At 42.0% G+C, this 20850-nt stretch overlaps 1 protein-coding gene across 1 annotated transcript in view; it reads left to right on the top strand.

Moving 5' to 3' along the window:
* GRIP2 (glutamate receptor interacting protein 2) overlaps positions 1 to 20850 on the top strand; it is a 409705-nt gene that overhangs the window by 290862 nt on the left and 97993 nt on the right. Inside the window, exons 2-3 of the mRNA XM_043977635.1 lie at positions 7768 to 7848; positions 17289 to 17424. Coding sequence (XP_043833570.1) covers positions 7768 to 7848; positions 17289 to 17424 — 217 coding nt within the window. The remainder of the gene's footprint in view (positions 1 to 7767; positions 7849 to 17288; positions 17425 to 20850) is intronic.

Below are 20850 nucleotides of genomic sequence, written 5' to 3'. Positions count from 1 at the left end.
TTTTTTATTCTTCCACTTTTGTATTAATTTTGATCCTTTGCCCTAAGAAGTTGGTGGCCTGGCTATATGGGATTTAGGAATGACTCTTTTTTAAATTCTGAATAGAATTTTATTTTCCAAAATATATGTAAAAACAAAATTTTAACATCAATTTTTAAAAAACCTTGTGTTCCAACTTCTCTTCCCCCCTCCATCCCCATCCCCCACCCACAAGAACTCAAGAAATTCCTTTTATGAAGAAAATTCTCTGTCAAGCTTAAGGTACTATATAAAGGTTATGATGAACAGGATACTATCAGGAAAACCTGGAAAGACCTACATGAACTGAAGCAGAGTGAAATGTACTGTATACAAAATAACAGCAATTGTGGGGGATGATCTGCTGGGAAGCATGTGGTTATTTTCAGCAAGGCAAAGATCCAACATAACCCTATAAGACTTATGAAGATTGCAGCCCATCTGCAGAGAAAGAACTGATAGTATCTGAAAACAGATGGAAACACATTAAAAATTTCTTTTCATTTCCTCTTTGACAATTCCTTAATCTGAAGTTTGGGGGTTTTTTTACTGTTTTCTCTCACAACTAGCTAATATGGTAATTTTTCCATGACTACTTATGTAGGAATGACTCTTACATCAATAATCAGTCTTCTCTTGCCTATTAAAATTTGATCAGTGCAGCTAGGTGGTGCAATGGATAAAACACTGGCCCTGTATTCAGGAGGACCTGAGGTCAAATTTGGCCTCAGACACTTGACACTTACTAGCTGTGTGACCCTGAGCAGGTCACTTAACCCTCATTTCCCTGAAATAAACAAAAGAATGAATGAATTCATAAATAAATTAATAAAAATGAATAAATAAAAATAAATAAGTAAGCAAATAAATAAATAAACAAGTAAATAAATGAGTGAATGAATAAACAAATAAATAGATAAATGAATAGATGAATGAATGAATAAATAAATATATAAAAATAGAGAAAGAAAAATATGATTGACTTCATTATTTGTATTCACCATGTCTAGTACCTTCTAACCATTCTCAAAAAGAAAATGTTTATGTTGTATACATGTGAAACTTCTATATAGTTTATGAATCTTTTGTCTCTCTCATTTCTTACTCCTGAACAACATCTTCCAGCCAATTTTGTTTTGCATGCTTACATATGCTCATCTTTGCCTTCAAGTCACCAAGTATTGAAGTATGTGTTGCTTTAATTTGGAAGATCTTAAAGATTTCATCAAATTTTTCCACCTTTTCATTCTCTGCGAGGGATGTTGGTGATAAACTGCAATTCTTTTTGTGGTCTCTTATTTGCCAATACTTACAGTGATCACAGAAATGTAACATGGCCAAATGTCCCATGAAATGATGTCTCTTGTTGCCTTTGGACATCCGATAAAACTAACTGCACCAGCTCCTTCATTTGCCACTTCAAGGAGAGCACAAGCACAGAGGCCAGAAAAAGCCAGTTAAAAAGCCCCGTTGCTCAGTCACAAAGACTCTGCCCCCAGCTCCTAATGGGTCAGCAACAACCCCAATTCAGAGGCTCCGCTTCTGTCCTTCTTTTGTTTATGATGATCTGAGGCAGATTCAGGGTGGAAGAGAGGCATGTATCCTTGTTAGGACTCTTGGCAGTAGTTATTTACTTTCCCCCTAACAATGGAGAGAATACTATATTTGGAGTTAAAAAGACCTGGATTTGACCCCTGGCCATGCCTATTGCTACTTGTATGAACTTGAGGCAATATTTTTGGCCTCAGTTTACTAATATGTAAAAAGAAGGGGTTGGGTTGGGTACCTCTTCTAGCTTTAAATCTATGGTCCTATGATTCCTCCCACCTCCACCCCCCCAAAAAACCATACACATAGTTCCATTGTCCTGCCTCTTTGAAAATTACCTTAGGGTAACATTTTCCACAGCCCCTCTCTTCATGTTCAGTTATCTGCAAAATTGGTACAAAAATAGAACTACTTTGAAGAATTGTAGTGGGGACAAAGTGAGATAATATTTGTAAAAAGCACCTTGCCAGTTCCTGGTAAATAGTAGTTGATGTATAAATACTTATTCTCTCCCAATCCCTTTCCTCCCCTTTGGGAATGCCAGACATTTCCCCATTAATACTTTATTTTTGAGTGTTGGGAGTTTATGTCTATGGAAGGAGCAGGACCTCTGAGAGTGCCCACATTACAAGTTGTCAAGAGTCATTTCAATCTCAGCATGGATAAATGATCTGAGAATGAGAGAACATGAAACAGGAGAATCCTAGACATCCTGGGAATGGGAAAATTCCATCAAAAGGGAAAAACAAATGGGAAGATTAAAGACATACTTTGTCAACTTCACAATATTGCCAAGAGCTAACCCTGCCATGAGGTTCTCCCCACAACTCTGAGCCTGTGCCAAATACTTTCCTCTCATGCTTGTCCCACTGATGTGTTCCAAGTCAAGTCAATAAAAACTAATAAGCACCTACTGTGAGCTACTTGCTATGCTAAATTCTGGGGAAAAAAAGAAAGTAAAAAGACAGTCCTTGCCTGGAGGAGTGCCCAGTTGGACTTGTAAAAGATAGCTCTTTCCAAAGGAGGTCATTGATTCCTTTAATGGGGGAAAAAGAACAGAAGGAAGATCAGACAAGTAGGATAACCTTGAAACCTATAGGTTGTGAAACCTATAGGTTATTGAGCAAGCTATAGAAGAGACTTGCAATTTCATGTGCAATCCTTGTTTTATTTTCTACTATGTATATACAGATGTCCATTATATTTGGTGTATGTTAAGTTCAGAATAAAAAATTTTAAAAACAAACGAATGTTAAAAAAGACTACTCTATCCATCAGCTAAAAGATAAAGCCAACCGGTAAACAGTAGTTGATGTACTTATGTTTGGTCAGTGAGTAGGATGGCCCCAACTGACTTCTTCCCTCTCCCTCCCAGCCCAAAACTGCTATAACGAAAATTGCTATAAATAGGGCATTTGAGAGGAAAGAATCTAAGTTCCCTGATCCAGGTCTATACAATGAAAAGGAAGGAAACCCATGTTGTAGGTAGAGGGTGTGACAGGTTTGAGCATTGCACTGCTGCTCAAGATGAGGAGAAGGAACGTCACATTCCAACCACTTTGGTACACAGCTTTCTCTGAGGTCAGCTGTAAGGGAGGAGGGAAGGGAGAAAGCAAGGGCAGCAGAACAGGAAGAGGAGCAAGGAGCTCTGGGCATCAATGTAAGAGACTGATGGAGAGGGATGGCGGTCAGCAGAAGAAGAGAAGGATGAGGAGGAGAAACGGGAGCCCTGGGTCCTCATGTGAGAGATCCATGGATTGGGGTGAGGCTCTGGGTCAACAGCTCTACGCCTCATTATTAAGCAAACACTCTATTCAATAAATTCCAGTGGCTCATTCTTACCCCTAGGATCAAACATACATTCCTCTGAAATTTAGTGCCCTCTGCCTCCCCTTCATCCTTCTCTAGGCTGTTGAATTGCAGGCTGGGTTTACTAAAACGTTGACAGCCCCTGTTCTAGGGCCATATCCAGGTCTGAAGGAAATAAAGGGTTAAAAGTTAAGAAGGTGTTAAAGAAGATTCACCCAGGTCATTTGGGTATTTTGCAGGAATCTCTTGGCCGTCCTACAGTACTTTTTCCAAATTCAATTTAATTCAGTTCTGAGTTCCTGTTTTGTATCAGGCTCAGTACCAGGTGCTAGAGATACAAAGACTTGCCTTTGAGATAATCTCCAAATCACCCAGATTATATCTTGCTTATACATAGCAGTTCACATGTTACTCCTCCATCAGTCTGTAAGCTCCTTGAAGACAGGGACTATTTTTTGCCCTGCTTGTATCTTCAGTGTTTAGCATGATGCCTGGAACCTAGTAGGTTATTAATAAATGTTTGTTCACTTGATAACATGAACAGAGATGAACATATATAAAATATGTACAAAGTAAATACATAATGGAATTTTTGTAGGGAGGAGATTAAGAATTTGAGAGATTGCAAAGATCTGTCTTTCGTAGGAAGAGGGCACCGGAACTGGGTTTTTAAGGAAAGTAGAGATTCGGCCGCACACAGGTGAGGAGAGAGAGCATTTCTGACATGGGGGCATGCCTGGTTAAAGTCATAGTGGAATAAAGTCATGTGCAAGAGACAAGACTATGGGGCCATTTGGAATAAAGGATGCGGGACAGAGAGTACTGTGAGATTAGTTCAGCATGAGTTTGCTAAAAGGGGAGGAACTTATTACTTTACACATATGTAGATATGGAAGCACCTGTATGCCTCTGTTCAATTGACCCTCTCCTTTTCCCTCAGTCCAACAAGTCAATAAATCATCAGACAATTTAGTTCTAGAAATCTCAGCAGCTTCTAGCTCGCTCTCTCTTTTAATTTTCTTCTTCAAGAAAACTCACTGGTGACTCAAATCACATATAAACCTTGCTGCTTTCAGTGCCTGTTAAGTATTTGAATTTGAACTGTAAATCAACAGGCATCTCCCTGACGTTTTTGCTTTTCTGTGGAGTCTGTTGCCATGGTAACCCTTCCTCCTTACCATGTGATACCCCACTGGATTTCTCTGTGGGATGGTCCGTCTCTGAAACCTTTTTGGCTTGATAGGACTTAAGAACATAAGGTCATCGATATGGAGCTGGAATATACCTTAGTATTCATCACATCCACCCTCATATCCTCCATCTTATACATTAGGAAACTGAGACTGAAGAAGTTAAATGACTTGGCAGCCGTGCTTCAGCAATCCTCCAGAGGTATCTCTGGCCTCCTAGAAGATGTTTGCTGTGTTTCAGATACTCCTAAGGACCTGAAGACCTCTTCTGCAGCCTGTCTGCATCAAGGAATTGGACTGTGCTGGACAATACTTCAGTATGGACTGTCCTGCCTCACTAAAGTACTCTGGGGAGACTCAAGACAAGTATAGAGACTGGCCACTGTGGAAGCAGCACTAGACCAAGAGTCTGACTCTGACTCTGATTATTGTTGTGCCCAAGAGCAAGTCACTTAACAGCTCCTCTGGGCCTTAGTTTCCTTATCTGTAAAATGAGACTGGTAATCCCTACTTTGTGTTCCTCACATGACCATTGTGAGCATCTCAGTAGAAAATGGATGAGAAAGTGTCTTAGACACACTTAAAAGTATTCTCTTTACAAAGGCAATGGGGTAATGGGGTATTATCATCTGATTATTATCATGAGTTATTGAGATAATAATTTCCACTTGAGAAGGAGAAGGGACCCCAGAGGAGAAACTTTTTGACTCACCATAGGTATATGAGGAGTTATTTACATGTCCAGTTCCAACTGGTGAATTTTGGCCTTTCCCTGATGGATCTAATGCCCATCATACACCAAGCTTGGTGCAGATGGTACCCAGGGAGTCAACAATAGGGCAAACTCTCATTTCTGGTGGAAGCTAAGGTTTATACAACACCTTTCTAGCATCAACCCTGTGAGGGAGGAAGTGTAAGCATTATTATCCCCAATTTACAGCTGAGGAAACTGAGGGCCAAAGAAGTGATGTGACTTGTCCTGATCATTTAGCTGGAGAGTATTAAATCCAGGTCTTCTTCCCTAGACAAGTGCTCTTTTCAAAAGACCCCTACCATTGGAAGGTCAATACACATGTTTTCCTCACAACTGGATAACATGAGGCCATGGAATTTGGAAGAGTCAGTGTCTGGGTTAGCATGTCTCCTTGGTATAGAATGAGACATACGTCTTCAGATATGGCCAATACATTGATTCCTTCACATAGGAGGCATTGTGGTACAACGGGATGAGTGTGCTGAATTGCACCTCATGGGATCTGAGACCACATCCCAGTTCTGTCCTTACAACCTGTATGACCTTGGCAAAGTCACCTCCCTTCTGTAGCAGTCTCTTCATCTTTAAAAGTAGAGGATGTTCTTTATGGCCTTTTGGGTTCCTTTCAGCTTTTAGTCTCTGATCCTATGAGTTATATTTCTTTGTTACAAGGAAAAGGGTTTTTTGGAGGGGTTGTCCACAAGTGACAGAGATATTTAAAAATGCAACAATAAAACATTTTTTCCAAAAAAACCGTCAGTGTCTATTGAGAGTGGGGGCCCAAGGCCATAATCCCTGCTAGTGGCAGAGGCTAGGGCTGGTGGATTGATTGAGATCAGGAGTTCTAAGATTCATCAGGAATAGAACTAGAAGATGATAATGAACTGAAGGTGCTCCCCCTCCTAGCAGGATTCATATTTTCTAGGGGACTCTGGAAAAGGAAAACACCCTCCCCCATACCGGGAATACACCCCCTTCTTTCCACTATCTACTGGAATCTTGCTCCTCCTTCAAGACTTAGCCCAAATACCACTTCCACCATTAAGTTATCCCAGATTTTTCCTAGAGAACCTTATTTCTCCTTTGACCCTATCACACTCCACCTTCTTGTCTTCTCCTTAACTGTGTACATGTAATGTGGTATCTTAGAAAGACCCCACCACCACCACCTCTGGATTAGGGTGTGAATCCTGCCTCTGACACTTAACTAGTTGCCATGGTCCTGGAAAAGTCACTTAAACCTCATCTGTAAACAAGTGGTAATAATACCTTTCAGGTGGGTTGTGAACAGCAAATGAGACGGATGTATGGAAAGTGGAGCCCTTTGTAAACTTCAAAATGCTACACAAATGCCAACTGGTGCCAGAAATAGCAGGCCCTGCTCTGCTCTCAACATCTTGAGGACAAGCCATGTGTTGAAGCTTTGTGTCCTCAGTTACCATCACAGTCCCTTCAATATAGCAGGTGCCTAATAAATGTTTGTTGAGTCTGAATTTGTTAAAGATGCAAAGGAATGCATCACCCACTAGTAGTGAGATTTTAGGTATTGTGGGAGGCAGGAAGGGAGATATCTTTGGACAAGGAGACTTTCTCGTGCTCCCCAAGTCACTACAAAGGTTGCTACCTATTGGGTCTATGTATGAAACTTGTCTTGAAAACAGCTCCCACACTGTTCCTCATCCTTAAGCTCACCAATAAAATGATGAGCTTAAAACTCAAACAGAATCACAAAGTATCATAGTTGAATAGGACCTTCATTGTCATTGTTCAGTCATGTCTGACTCTTCATGACCACATCTGAGGTTTTCTTTACTGGAATGGTTTGCCATTTCCTTCTCCATTTTACAGATGAGGAAACTGAGGCAAACAGGGTGAAGTGTCACACAGCTAATAAGTGTCCGAGGTCAGATTTGAACTCAGGAAGATGAGTCTTTCTGACTCCAAGCCTGGCGTTCCATCTACTGTACCACCTAGCTTCCAAGATGAGATCTTAGAGATCCCTTAAACTGGCTCCATCAATTTGCAGAATAGAAAACAGAGTCAATGAGAAAGAAGGTGACTCTGACAAGAAGTTTGTGGCCCTTTATTTCCCATGCACAAATAACACAGCAAGTTAGTTCCAGGACCCTAATTCAAACCCGGGTCTGTCACGTCTTGATCCGGTGCTATTTTTGGCATATCTCACTCCAGGAATGGTCTTCCGTCTTTCCCCATTTCACCTAATTTAAAGGATGACAGACTTGGCTCTTGCTAGGAGAATTAAATGTGAGGGAAATAAATCCGTCATAACCTCCCATTTCTTCCAAGGACCAGACTGAATCTATGGCATGAAATACTACATTCTGAGGTCACGTGAACATGGGACTAGACGACTTCTTCAAAGGAGAGGGGAGCCCAGATAGAAATGAAAGTTGTATTCAACCCATTTTCCCTCTTTCTCTTTTATAGATGATGGCCCTTATTCAAAGGGAAGTAAAGATTCAGGTGGCGCAGACACAGCCCTGGTCTGCAGAAGGCAAAGCATTCCAGGTAATGAGTCCCTTCATCCTGTTTACTGCCTTTCCTTTCATCAGTGAGCCTCTGTAGAGTTTGTTGGCCCAAGAAATATCATAGAAACAAAGGCCCAAGTTGGACTAGTGAGTAGGATGGAGACCAAGTAATTACACAGTTCTTACAGTCAAGACAGATCCATGGGTAAAATGCCAGGGTAGTGTAACCACACAGAAGATGCCAGGGCAGTGGAATTGTGGGGATTGGAAGGCAACAACCATCCATTAACTATCCATGAGGCTGCATCAGCGTTTCCCCCCATTTTGAGGCTGCTTGTGGGCAGTGGATAAAAGCCGGGGTCAGAACCCCTAAGACCGTGGTAGTTAGAATTTGGCTCCCAGTATTGCAGTGGTACAAGCAGGGATCCGGGAAGGACAGTGAGATGGGGAGACGTTTATGACTTCTCTTTTCTCTTTGAGGTGGTTTGTTTTGTTCTTGGGTCACTTTCCCCGTGTGTCTCTGTGTTCTCGCTGACTATCCCCCTGGCCTGAAGTGCTCTCCCTCCTCATCCCCACTTCTTGGCTTCCTTCAAGTCCCACCTACAATCCTACTCTTTCTAAGAAGCCTTTCCCAATCCCTCTTAATTCTAGTGTCTTCCCTCTGTTCATTATTTACCATTTATCCTGTATATAGCTTGTCTATACATAATTATTTGCATGTTATTTCCCCATTAGACTGTGAAATCCTCAAGGGCAGGGACTGTCTTTTTTCCTTTCTTTGTATCTCCAGTACTTAACACAGTGCCTGACACTTAATAAATGCTTATTGACTGACTGACTAAAAGAACTGTGGAGTTCTTGTGGAAGTCTTGTGAGCTGGGCTGCTTCCAAGCTGCCTGAGTTTTGGGGCACTGAGAAGACCACAGATTTGGGTAATGATGATTCATTGTCACTGGGTCAGCAATAAACATTTACTTAACAATGTTTTCTCAACTTTTTCTTTTCTCATAGGCTTGTGCCTATGTGAGAGATCATAGGACCTTGTAATCTGAGTTCACAGGACCCTGACAGCTAATAGTTAGGGAATATGCAAAGGGTGAAGATGAAAGATGGGTCAAAACTAGAGAAGTTTCAAAACCATAGAAAAGGGGACCTCGAAATGGAGGCCACTCTTCTCTCAGTTGCTGTTTTAGTATCATAGACATAGGAATAGGGCTAGAGGGGCAGTGGAGAGACCTTCCAGGTCATCTAGTTCAACCTCTTCAGGAAGGAAACTGAGGGCCAGAAAGTTAAATGTTTTGCCCCAGATCACATTAGGACTAAGGAGCAGAGGGCAGCTAGGTGGCACAGTGGATAAAGCACTGGCCCTGGATTCAGGAGGACCTGAGTTCAAATCTGACATCAGAAACTTGACACTTAGTAGCTGTGTGACCCTGGGCAAGACACTTAACCTTCATTTCCCTGAAAAAAGGACTAAGGAACAGAATCAAAGTATGAACCCAGACCCTCTGCCTCCAAATCTCACCACTGGATCCCAACTATCTGTCAATGATAATGTAATGAAGACATGGGTAGAAAGGGCTAGGAGGTGGAATTGGAGTCACTGAGATGAGTCTTAGATTAATCTGGCTGGAAGACAGAATGTGGCCAGACATAAGGGGTAATACTAATGATATGTTCAACTCTTCATCTGTCCTTGGTGGACTCCTGCCCTAATATAGTGGTTCTTTAAATACGGGTGGTTGTATACATGGGAGTATGTACTACCTGTCCAAATTCAGCCCACCCAACTACCCCCAGCCCATACTGAGATCTCCCTTCGCTCACCTCTTTCTGTTACCTATTACCTCTATAGTCATGATCCTCTTTGAAAAGGAAGGAAAAACAACAATAAGTACTCATTGGCCAGTGACTCCTGTTTGACCTTGTGACATCTGTCCTTAAGTTGTTACTTCTTTTGGATCTACATCTCTGTTCTGGGCCATATGCGGTCCTTGAGGACAGGAACCCAGCAACATTCCTCTCTGTACCCCATCACTTCCTCCCTGAAGACTTACCCATAATAGATGTTGAGTAACTATGTGATGATTGGCTCATACATATGCAGCAAACAAATAATGGGTATGAAAGCCAGTGAAATGATCTCCTTGAACACAGATCACTGCAAATTATCTGAGTGTTTGGAGTATGACCCTCTCTCTGTTGAGCACATGCCATGAAGTACTTAGCTTAAGAACAATTGCCTGAATAAATAAAGAAGAATTTACAAGGTATTGGGTTTAAAGTCTAGATCTAGTACATTTCCTCCAGGGTTGGCGTCCCAATCCCTTCCTTTGCAAAGTGTTTGGAGTCCCAAGGTGGGCCTCCCTCTCAAGGCCAGAGGAGTTCTCTTTATAAATGATCACTGAGGCCTAAAATAAAGCCCCACTGAGGGACTGCTAACCCTCCAGTGGGATAAGTAGGGAGTGGGAACCTTGTGGTCTAAACACCAACAGTTTTGGTGACAGGTTCTGCCACTGTTCTTAGCCCATTCTGGAGCATGGACAAGTCTCTGGAATAAGGGTCAGGACTAGATTTTTGTACTTTTGTATTTATTTTTTATTTACACAATTCCTGAACTTGGCAGTGAGTCAGAACCCTTGGGTGAGGGCTATGAACTTCCCATATGAGATGTCAACAGGGAAACAGGGACCTGGTATATATTGTGGGAGGGCCAGGGGATGGGGGAGAGAAAAGTGAGGCCCCATCCATGGCTTTGGCCATATCCAACAAGTTCTCATATTCAAAAGGGCAGAGACAGGAAAGGAAATCAGATGAGTCCTGTGAAAGACAGCACATGTGTACCTCTGTGTATTTGTATGCTTTCTGTATATATCTGTAGATGGCTTTGCATGCTAAATTTTACAGATGTGTGTACAGTACCACATATGGGCACTTGTGTGTCTTTTATTGAGTGTATATCTCTGTGAGAATCCACGGTCACCTTCAAACTATGATGAGACTCTGGAGCTGAACTTTGGTGGAGGCCCCTTGTTAATAATTCCTAGAAGATACATTCTTATTGTCCTGAAGTGAATGGCAATAGAGTGGTAAAAAGAAGGGAGTAGGTGCTGGAGTAAGGTAGAAGGGGACAGATAATCTGGGGTCCCCAATATAGGGAGTCAGACAGGCTACAGGTAACCAAGATGATCATGGGGTTTAGAACTAGAAGGCACCCTAGAAGGAACCTCAACCCCCCACCCCCATTTTAGAGGTGGAGATGGAGAAGTTAAATGACTTCTCCAAGAGCACAAAGATAGCAAATAGTAGAAATGAGATTTGAGGTTTGGAGACCGAGTTCTTTAAATAAAGAATTTGAAGTCCATCTTTTAAGTTGGACAGCTTAGTGAACATCTATCCCCAAGTTCAAGGTACACTACAAGTCCATATTATCTAATACCACAGATAATGAGCCCCAACCAACGTGTTTATGTTTAATGGTCAGCCAAAGGACATAATTAGTTCAAAACAACAGTATTTCATGAAATAGCATAGTAAGAAAAGTAGCACCAAAAACGTGCTCCATAAACTTTGGGCTCCGTCTCCCACAAATACGCTTAGCATCAGAAGGAAGAGTGGAAGCAGATAGGGATACCCAAGGAAAAGCATACCTGTTAGGGACTATGTATGGTCAGGACATATACATGCAAGGATGGACACATGGAAAATATATGTGGCCAGGAGTTAGTGCCCTTTGAAATCACTATGGTCATCAATGCATATGGCCCACAGTAAATTCCTTGTAGCCTATATTGGGGTATGGGGTAGGAGTAGGGAGCATGTGCCTGGATGCAACACACACACACACACACACACACACACACACACACACACACACACGCACATCTTCAGCTTTGAACTTGGAAGATGGAGGCCAAAGACCTTACTGAGTAGGCTCTCTGCAATCTCAAATGAGGATGGAGCTCAGCTGAGAACTCTAAAAAGTGCCATGACAGACAATTCTTGGAGCCCAGTATGCCCACACACCCCCCCCCACCCCCTGCCGTCACCACCAGTGGTACAAACTGCTGACCGTTTGCTTGGAGACAGAAAAGATTTAGCTCTCTGGCAGGTGACCCCATCCTCTCTGGGAAATGCTCCGCTGAGGGCCAAAATCAATGCCTTCCATCCTTTGGCTCCAGCACCAGGTAATTCTGCCTTTAGCATAAGGTGACAGCTCGTTTTCTTTGCAAGTGAATTTACTACTCAAGGCAAATTGGACTAATGGTCTTGGCTGCCAGAGCCTTCGGTATAGCTGGATGGACTTCAAACTGCCTGCTCTCATCTGCACACTTTATTTCACCAGGGCCTGCCTTAATTCAATTTCAAGTCAACAAACATTTATTTAGCATCAAAGCACGGTGCTAGGAATACAAATATTAAAACAAACAGACCAACCCAGTCCCTGCTTTCAGGGAACTTATATTCTTCTTGGGGCAGGAGTATGGCATAAGGATTTTACATCTACATAAATGAAGAAATACAGATTTTGTGCAAATACCAGTTATGCTATTTATGATCTGTGTTATCTTGACCAAGTCAGGCTTCAGTTCCCTCACCTGTAAAATGATGGGCTTGAACTAAGGTCCCTTCTAGTTCTGAATCTGTGATCTTAGGACTTTAATACAAAATAATTTCAAAAGTGAGTGAGTAATAATAACTAGGGAGACTCTGGCAAGGCCTTGTTAGGAAATAGCACCTGAATTGAACCTTGCAAGAAATGAAGTAGAAAGAAAGGAAGTGGAGATGAAAGAGTTATGCATTTCAGACATGGAAGACAACTTGTGTAAAATCACTGTCAGACAACTTGTCAGCACGTACTTATTAAGCACTTACTGTATGATTGGTACTGTGTTAAACAGTGGGAGTATAAAGGAGGCAAAAAGTTGGAAGAATAAAGATATACAGGGAGTAGCAAGTAATTGAAGGGGAGTGCTATGAAAGAAAACTAGAAAGGTATGAGGAAAGGTCAGATTGTGGGGAGCTCTAAATGTCAGGCTGAGCATATTGTACTTTATCCTAGAGGTAATAAGGAACTCCTGAAGATCTTTGAGTGGGAGGATGGCATGGTCAGATTTGTCTTGAGCAAAGCAATTTGACATCCATGTGGAAGATGGACTGAAAAGGGGAGAACCAGAGGTAGAGAGACCAATGAGGAAGCCACTGGAACAATCCAGGTGTTAGGCAAGGAGGCCTGAATCAGAGTGATGGCTGTGTGAGTCAAAAGAAAGGGAAAATGGCAGCTAGGTAGCACAGTGGATAGAGCACCGGCCCTGGAGTCAGGAGTACCTGAGTTCAAATCCGGCCTCAGACACTTAACACTTACTAGCTGTGTGACCCTAGGCAAGTCACTTAACCCCAATTGCCTCACTAAAAAAAAAAAAATTTAAAAATCAAAAGAAAGGGAAAAATGGGAAATATATTATGGAGGTTTTGAGAATCAAGATGATAGAATGAAAGGAAGCTCCCATTCTCCTCCAAACTGATCTAGAAAATGCACCAGACTAAATTCTGATGGGGAAATTCTAAAAACAGTCACACCGTGTTTACACTGAACTTTAAAGGAAGTCCAAAGCTGTCAAGAAGCAGAAGTAAGGAGGGAAGGCATATTCTAGTTTAAGTGAAGATAGGAAGCTATCTACATCTTTAGAACTCATGTCTGCTTATTCAAAGATTTCTGTTCTATTTATCACCTTATGGTAATGACATTTTCTTTATTTTCTTTTTTTGTTTCCATATGCATGTGTTGACTTTATTTTTATTTATTTATTTATTTATTTTTCTGTTTAGAATTTTATTTTCCAAAATATATGTAAAAACAAATTTTGACATCATTTTTTTTTGGTGAGGCAATTGGAGTTAAATGAATTGCCCAGGGTCACACAGCTAGTAAGTGTCAAGTGTCTGAGGCTGGATTTGAACTCAGGTCCTCCTGACTCCAGGGCCGGTGCTCCATCCACTGTGCCACCTAGCTGCCCCTTGACATCAATTTTTTAAAACTTTGTGTTCCAACTTCTCTTCCTCCCTCCCTTCCCACCCCCCCACCCCCAAGAACTCAAGCAATTCAATATAAGTTATGCATGAGTAGTCATGGAAAACTCCCATGTGTTGACTTTAAGAAAAGAAAGGAAGAAGCATACACCTGGAGTAGGGGAGGATAAGGATGCTTGGGGGAAATTATCTCTTGCAATCAAGGTACACAAGTAGACATCTAAAAAATAAAGAGAAGGAAGTAGGGGCTGCTACTGACATTTGGATCTCATTCTCTTCTGAATTGGTCAAAAAAAGAAAGAAGACACACAAAGAGTTAAGTATGGAAATACATTTCACTCAACAGGTAAATAGAAGGGAGAAGTGGGGAAGGGAATTAGAAGGAGGATAGATTGAAGCAGGGATTAATGCTAAACAAGACAAGCTGTAAGGATATTTATGGTTCGTTTTTTGAGGTGGGAAAGAAAGAAAATCTCAGGGTTGACCATAAATTGGGCAGTGGATGAACAAGTTATGCCATACTGATGTGATGGAATACTTATTGTACTGATCTTTATCAGTGTAATCACCAACCAGTATTCCAGAGGATGAATGAAATATTCTACCCACATCCTGATAGAGAAATGAAAGATTCAGAGTGCAGAATGAGATAGGGTTTTTTTGGTCGTGACCAACGTGGATATTTGTTTTGATTTACTATGTATGTGTATAATAAATTTTGGTTTTCTTATATTCTCAACTGGGTGAGGGGAATTGGGGTGGGAGAGTGAGGAGGATCTTAGCTGATTCAAACAAATAAAATATTAAAAAATAAAGAAGTGACAAGACTTGAAGACATGAAGATTAAGCTGATGATTCAGGGATTTTAGACTTGGGTAACTAGAAGGGTACTAGCACACTCAACAGAAAGAGGGAAGTTTGAGAAGAAGGATGGGTAATGGGCCTCTATACTGAGTTATCTTTTTTTTTTTTTGCAGGGCAATGAGGGTTAAGTGACTTGCCCAGGTTCACATAGCTAGTAAGTGTCAAGTGTCTGAGGCCAGATTTGAACTCGGGTACTCCTGAATCCAAGGCCGGTGCTTTATCCACTACGCCACCTAGCTGCCCCCCTATACTGAGTTATCTTTTAGACAAAGTGAGTTTGAGATGCCTGAATGAAACATCTACCAGGCACCTGGTTTTATAATATTTGAATTCAGGAGAGAGATTAAGGCAAAATTTGGGACTCATCTGCACAGAGCTAATTCCCTTTTCTACTATGGTGAGTGACAGCATGAAGTGGAGAGTACATGGCTTTGAGTCAAAGCATCTAGTTTGAATCCTGAATCTGCTACCAATTAGCTACATGACTTTAGGCAAGTTACTTGATCTTTCTAGACCTCAGTTTGTCCATTGTTTAATGAAGTGGTTAAACTAGTTCAGGGGTTCTTAACCATTGAAAGGAGTGTCATGGACTCCTTTAGCAGTCTGGTGAAATCTATAGACTCTCAGAATGAATGCATAAATAAAATACATAGAATTACAAGGGAAACTAATTATATTGAAATGCAGTTTATATACCTACATTATCTATCTATCTATCTATCCATCCATCCATCCATCCATCCATCGCAAATTTATGGACCCATGTTAAGAACCTTTGCTTAGCTAATCTCTAAACTCCTTTGAAACTCTAAATTCTGTGAATTAAAAGGAAAATATCATAGTTGTAAGAAGCCTTAGAGATCATCTTGCTCAATCTCTACATTTTATAGGTGAGGAAACTAAAACCCATATGGGTTAAGTGATTTGGTCCAGGTCACGAGTAGGAAGTGGCAGTGCCAAAATTCAAACTCAGATCCTTAAACTCAAAGCTCCAGCATTCCTGCATTATATCAATCTGACTTTGCAAGGTATCAATCTATGAGCATTTATTGATTACCGGCTGTTTCCTACACTGCAGAAGATACTATTCACTGAGCATTTGTTTGGGAAGATGAGACCAGTGTACAGGCAGCAATCAGGCAATGGTTTGCATGATCAAGGATATGGGATGCCCAATTGGGATGGTAAAGGAAGAATTCTAAGAGAGATTAGTGGGAGTCAGTGTAGTGAAGGAAACCTTCACAGAAGATGTAGGACTACAGGTGTGCCATGAATAGAGGGGAGAGGAAGAATACTGCATTGGGTTAGTAGTAAGATCACAGGACTTGGAAATGAATGATATTAGGGGTTGTTGAACACAACTTTTCCCTATTTTACAGAGAAGGAAACAGGCCCCCAGAGGGCTAAGGAATTTGACTATGGTCACATCAATAGTAACAGACCTGGGATCCAAGCCAAGGTCTTTTAACTGCAAATCCAGGGCTCTCTCCATTAGCTGTATGAACAAAGATACAAGCAGGAATGGTCAATGAGTGTCTGAAAAATGATGGAGACCACCCTGGCCCAAGTAGTGGAAGATTCACATCGGAAAATCAAAGGCCATGGGACTGGGAAGATAAGGCGGGTTCACCACATGGAAGGCCCTGGCTGTCAGGGCATTTAATAAATGTTGACTGAATTGAATTATTTGGGCAGCAGGTGGTGGGGGATAGGCTGGAGAATGGAGATGTTGGAGGAAGCAGGGGCATTATTTAAGAGATTCTTACAGTAACCCAGCAAGGAAGCTTTCTGATATACTGGGGAGCATTTGACAATGTTGAAGCAATGTGCAAACTCAGGCCATCATCATTTTAATGTTGTTGCAATCACATCACAAATATCTAAATTTCCCATTTCAGAATGATTTTTGTCCTGGACCTAGTTTGGGGGCAGGAAATAAATGTAGCCATGAGGAGGAGTGGCTTTTGTTAGGATCAGAAAGAAATCTACAGAGAAGTAGGAAGTCTCCTCAAATCCCCTGGGGAATGTCTCAGGTCCATTTCCCCCTCCTTCTTCCATCACACTGGTGTGAGAGGATTTGAGTCTGGATATACTGAGGTCTTCTTTTGTTGCTGGAGTATGAGCAATGCTGATGTGGGTAGCGGCCAGTAGGATGTCAATCAAGAGAAGCATATCCATTTGACTTTTTTCAAGAGGACCCTGAGTACTTAGAGAAGGACTGGATGAACTGGGTAGGTGTCCTGCCTTTTACCTAAATACCATAGTATTTACTTTCCTATCATTTGGTATAATTTAAGTTCCCTGAGGGCAGGGAATACTGTGGTGTTTTTTTCCTTTATATCCCTAAGAAGACCTTGCACATAGTAGGCATTTCATGAGCATTTGGTGAATAGAATTCCCTGTCTTTCCCCTTCTCCCTGGCCACCTTTCTACTCTGCTTATTTCACACAAGACCATGGTTTGTCCCCATCGGCCAATAACTGTTTGGCCTCTTCCAGTTCAGGAATCTGAACTTTTCTGATGGAGAGTTTTTCTAGTCAGTGGATTTGTTCCATTCACATCACCCCAATGCCTCTTTCTTTCCAGAGGAGTTCCGAGGAGTCACTATCGTAGAGCTAATCAAGAAAGAGGGGAGCACTTTAGGGCTAACCATCTCCGGAGGCACCGACAAAGATGGGAAGCCAAGAGTTTCCAACCTGAGGCCTGGAGGACTAGCGGCCAGGTGAGATGATGTATCTGCTGTTGGGCATGATCAAAAGAAGGGCTTCGGAAGGGGGAAAGAGGGAGGAAAGAAAGGGATGGATGGATGAAGTCTCTAAAAATATCATTTACCACATCATAGAATATCAGAACTAGACAGAAGCTGAGAACATGGAATGCAGAGTGGGGAGAAGTCTTTGAGCATTAAATGCTAGGATTGGAAGGGACCTTAGAACAAAGAATGTTAAAACTGGGGGGAGGGTGGGGCAAGGAATTGGATCTTAGAACATAGAATGTTAGAGGTGGGATTGTCAGAGCTGGAAGGGACCTTAGAATAGAGAAGCTAAAAGGAACCTTAAAGATCCTTCAGATCGACTCCATTCTTTTTCAAATGAAAAAACTGGGGCCCAGAGAAGGTCAATGCCTTGTCCAATCACCAAGAGTTAATGACAGTTCCCAACTTTAGAACCCAAGGTTCCTGACAGCAGTTCTTTCACCACACTTTGTTACTTTCCCTAGGCGAGACAATTAAAAATAATGGCTAGCATTTAGGTAGCACTTGAAGTTTTGCAAAGCACTTTACATACATTACCTCATTTGATCCTCACAAGTCTATCAGGCAAGTGCAATTATCATCCCCTTCTTGAGAACAGAAGAATCTGAATCAGAAAAGTAAAGTAATTGACTAATAAGTGTCTGAAGCTGGATTCAAACACAGATCTTCCTAACTCCAAGTAAAGCACACTATATGCCTCATCAATAAACTGACCTAAAGGGATAGATTTCATGCTTCCTTGTTTACTTTTGGCTTTTTTTTCTGGCGGGGCAATAAGGGTTAAGTGACTTGCTAAAGGTCACACAACTAGTAAGTGTCAAGTATCTGAGGCTGGATTTGAACTCAGGTCCTCCTGAATCCAAGGCTGGTGCTTTATCCACTGCACCACCTAACTGCCACCTAGCTGTCCCCTTCCTTGTTTACTTCTTTGCATCCTGTTGGATTGGTGTTTGAAGAGATTTCTTAGAACTGACTCTATGGTCTAGTCACTAGATTTTGTTCAGTCCTCCTTGGAGAGGTCTGGGATGGTACAGGAAGCAGTGAGAGAAAGACATAAAGAGACAGAGGTGAGAGAGAAGGAGATATGAGAGAGTGGGGAGGGGGAGGGGGGTAGAGACAGAGAGACACACAGAGAAAGAGAGACAGACAAATGAGGGAGAGAGAAGGGGAGAGTTAGGGAAGAGAGGGGGAGAAAGAAGATGGGAGAGAGGGAGAGAGAAAGAGGGGGGAGGAATGGAGGGAGACAGACAGATAAAGACAGACAGATGGAGGAGAGAGGGAAGAAGAGAGAGAAAGAAGGAGGGTGAGAGCAGGAGAGGAAGAGAGAAGAAGAAGAAGAAGAAGAAGAAGAAGAAGAAGAAGAAGAAGAAGAAGAAGAAGAAGAAGAAGAAGAAGAGAGTTGGAGAGAGAGAAAGGGAGGGAGAAAAAAGAGGGAGGTGGAAGAGAGGGAGAGAAAAGGAGTGAGGGAAGGAGAGAGAGAGGGAGGGAATGAGGGAGGGAGAGAAAGAGAAAGAAGAAATTCTTTTTTATATTAGGAAAACTAAGACCCAGCTTATGAAAGGAATTTTCCTCTAAATTCCCTCAGTCAAGTCAAGAGGCATTTATGTGGCACTTACTGTATGCCAGGAACTGTGCTAAAGCCTTGGAATATAAATACAAGCAGAAAAAAGCAAACAGTGAAGGAGTCGCTAGACAAACTGGAGCTCCCTCCTGACCTCCAGGGTAGCTCCCCAGTTCTCTTTGTCACTAATTTAAGCAAACTCTTTAACTTTGCCCAAGTTAGTCCTAGGCAAAGCAGTGAAGATAGTGGCCTTGGGCACCCCCAGCTCTCATTTCTGTCCTCTTCTCCTCAACTTCAGCAGCTCCCTTAGGTGCCCCAGACCCTCACCCCCTGCTCTCCTGTTGCCCTAATTTCTCCCATAGTTCTAGGAGAAGAAAGACCTGAGAAACCTTAGGGAGGTGATACAGGTCTGTATCTGAAGGGGTGTCTTGTGGCAGAGAGAACAGACATCGTCTATGGAGTCTCAGCCCACAGAACTGGGACTTAAAAAGGAAAGTTTCAAGCAGGTAGATCTCAACATAAAGAAAAGCTTCTGAACTATAGGAATTGTCCAGCAATGAAATAGACCACCTATACATGCAGATGCTGAACATTCTTTCACTAGAGGTGTGTAAGCACACAATGGAACCAAAAGAAATGTGTTCTAGGTGACTCTTTATGTCCTGTGACCCTCGTGTTCCTAACAGCACTTTGTAAACTGTAATCTAGCCCACCTATGTAAGGGATCCTGTCATTCCCCTGTTTGAGTTTAATTGCTTTGCATCTGGATGACTCCATCTTTTCCATCTTCCCAAGAGTCTCTGCCATCCATATAAACACCCCTGGGACACTGAACTCACATGCAGAATCATCAAATGTTCCAGCTGGACAGGACTTTACAAACAATCTGGTTCAACCCTATCCATTTTACAGAAAAGGAAGCAGAACTAGAAGAGTTCTGCCCCCAAGTCACCCAGCGAGTCTGTGGAAGAACTGGAACTAGAATCCAAGTTTTCTGTGATCTAATCATTCTAGACCTGTCAGGAAATTGCCCATCTAGTCAAAGGAATTTCCACTAAACCAGGCAGGCCCTGGTGTCATTTAACACTTTATCCACCCTTACCCAGAATTCATGATAGCCATGAGGGTGGAAGTGTGGGGACTGTTTGGAAAGGTGGGACATCAGATTAACACTGCCACCTAATTAGTAGAACTACAAATACACAGCGTGAGAGCAAATGGGAAAGAGATTGACACATCAGGAACACACCTGAAATTCTGCTCATTAGCTAACCGTTCCATTTACCCGAAAACTCTTTTCTCCTGTTCTGTTTCTCATTCTTTGCCTCTATATTTCTCTGCCTCTCTGACTTCATTATTCCCTGTCTGTCTTTCCATCTCTGTCTCTCTCTGTCTCTCTCTTGTCTCTCTGTCTCTCTCCCCTCTCTTTCTCTTTCTTTCTTCTCTCCCTCCATTCTCTTTCCTTCTCTCTGTCTCTATCCATCTCTCTTACACACACACACACACACACACACACACACACACACTCTCACACTTTAATAATTATCCAGTTGTCATGGGTCAGACAGCCCTTGATGAAACATAAAACTCAATAGTGAGCACCCACAGTGTCCATTGCAGTTTTGCAGAATCATAGAATTTCAAAGTTGGCAAGACCCTTACTCTACCTGCCCCCATGGACAAAAATCCTCTCAACAACATACTAAAGTGGTTACCCAGCCCTTTCTTGATGATCTCCAATGGGGATCAGCACAGTCTACACCCGTTAGGGTGGACCCTTAATATCTGTGTGACCCTGGTCTTAACCCATTTCAGCCTCAGTTTCCTCATCT

Source organism: Dromiciops gliroides, chromosome 1 (genome assembly GCF_019393635.1).
Source record: "Dromiciops gliroides isolate mDroGli1 chromosome 1, mDroGli1.pri, whole genome shotgun sequence".
NCBI lineage: Eukaryota > Metazoa > Chordata > Mammalia > Microbiotheria > Microbiotheriidae > Dromiciops > Dromiciops gliroides.
The sequence above is the reverse complement of the archived record's forward strand: the minus strand, read 5'-3'. Positions and strand labels throughout refer to the sequence as shown.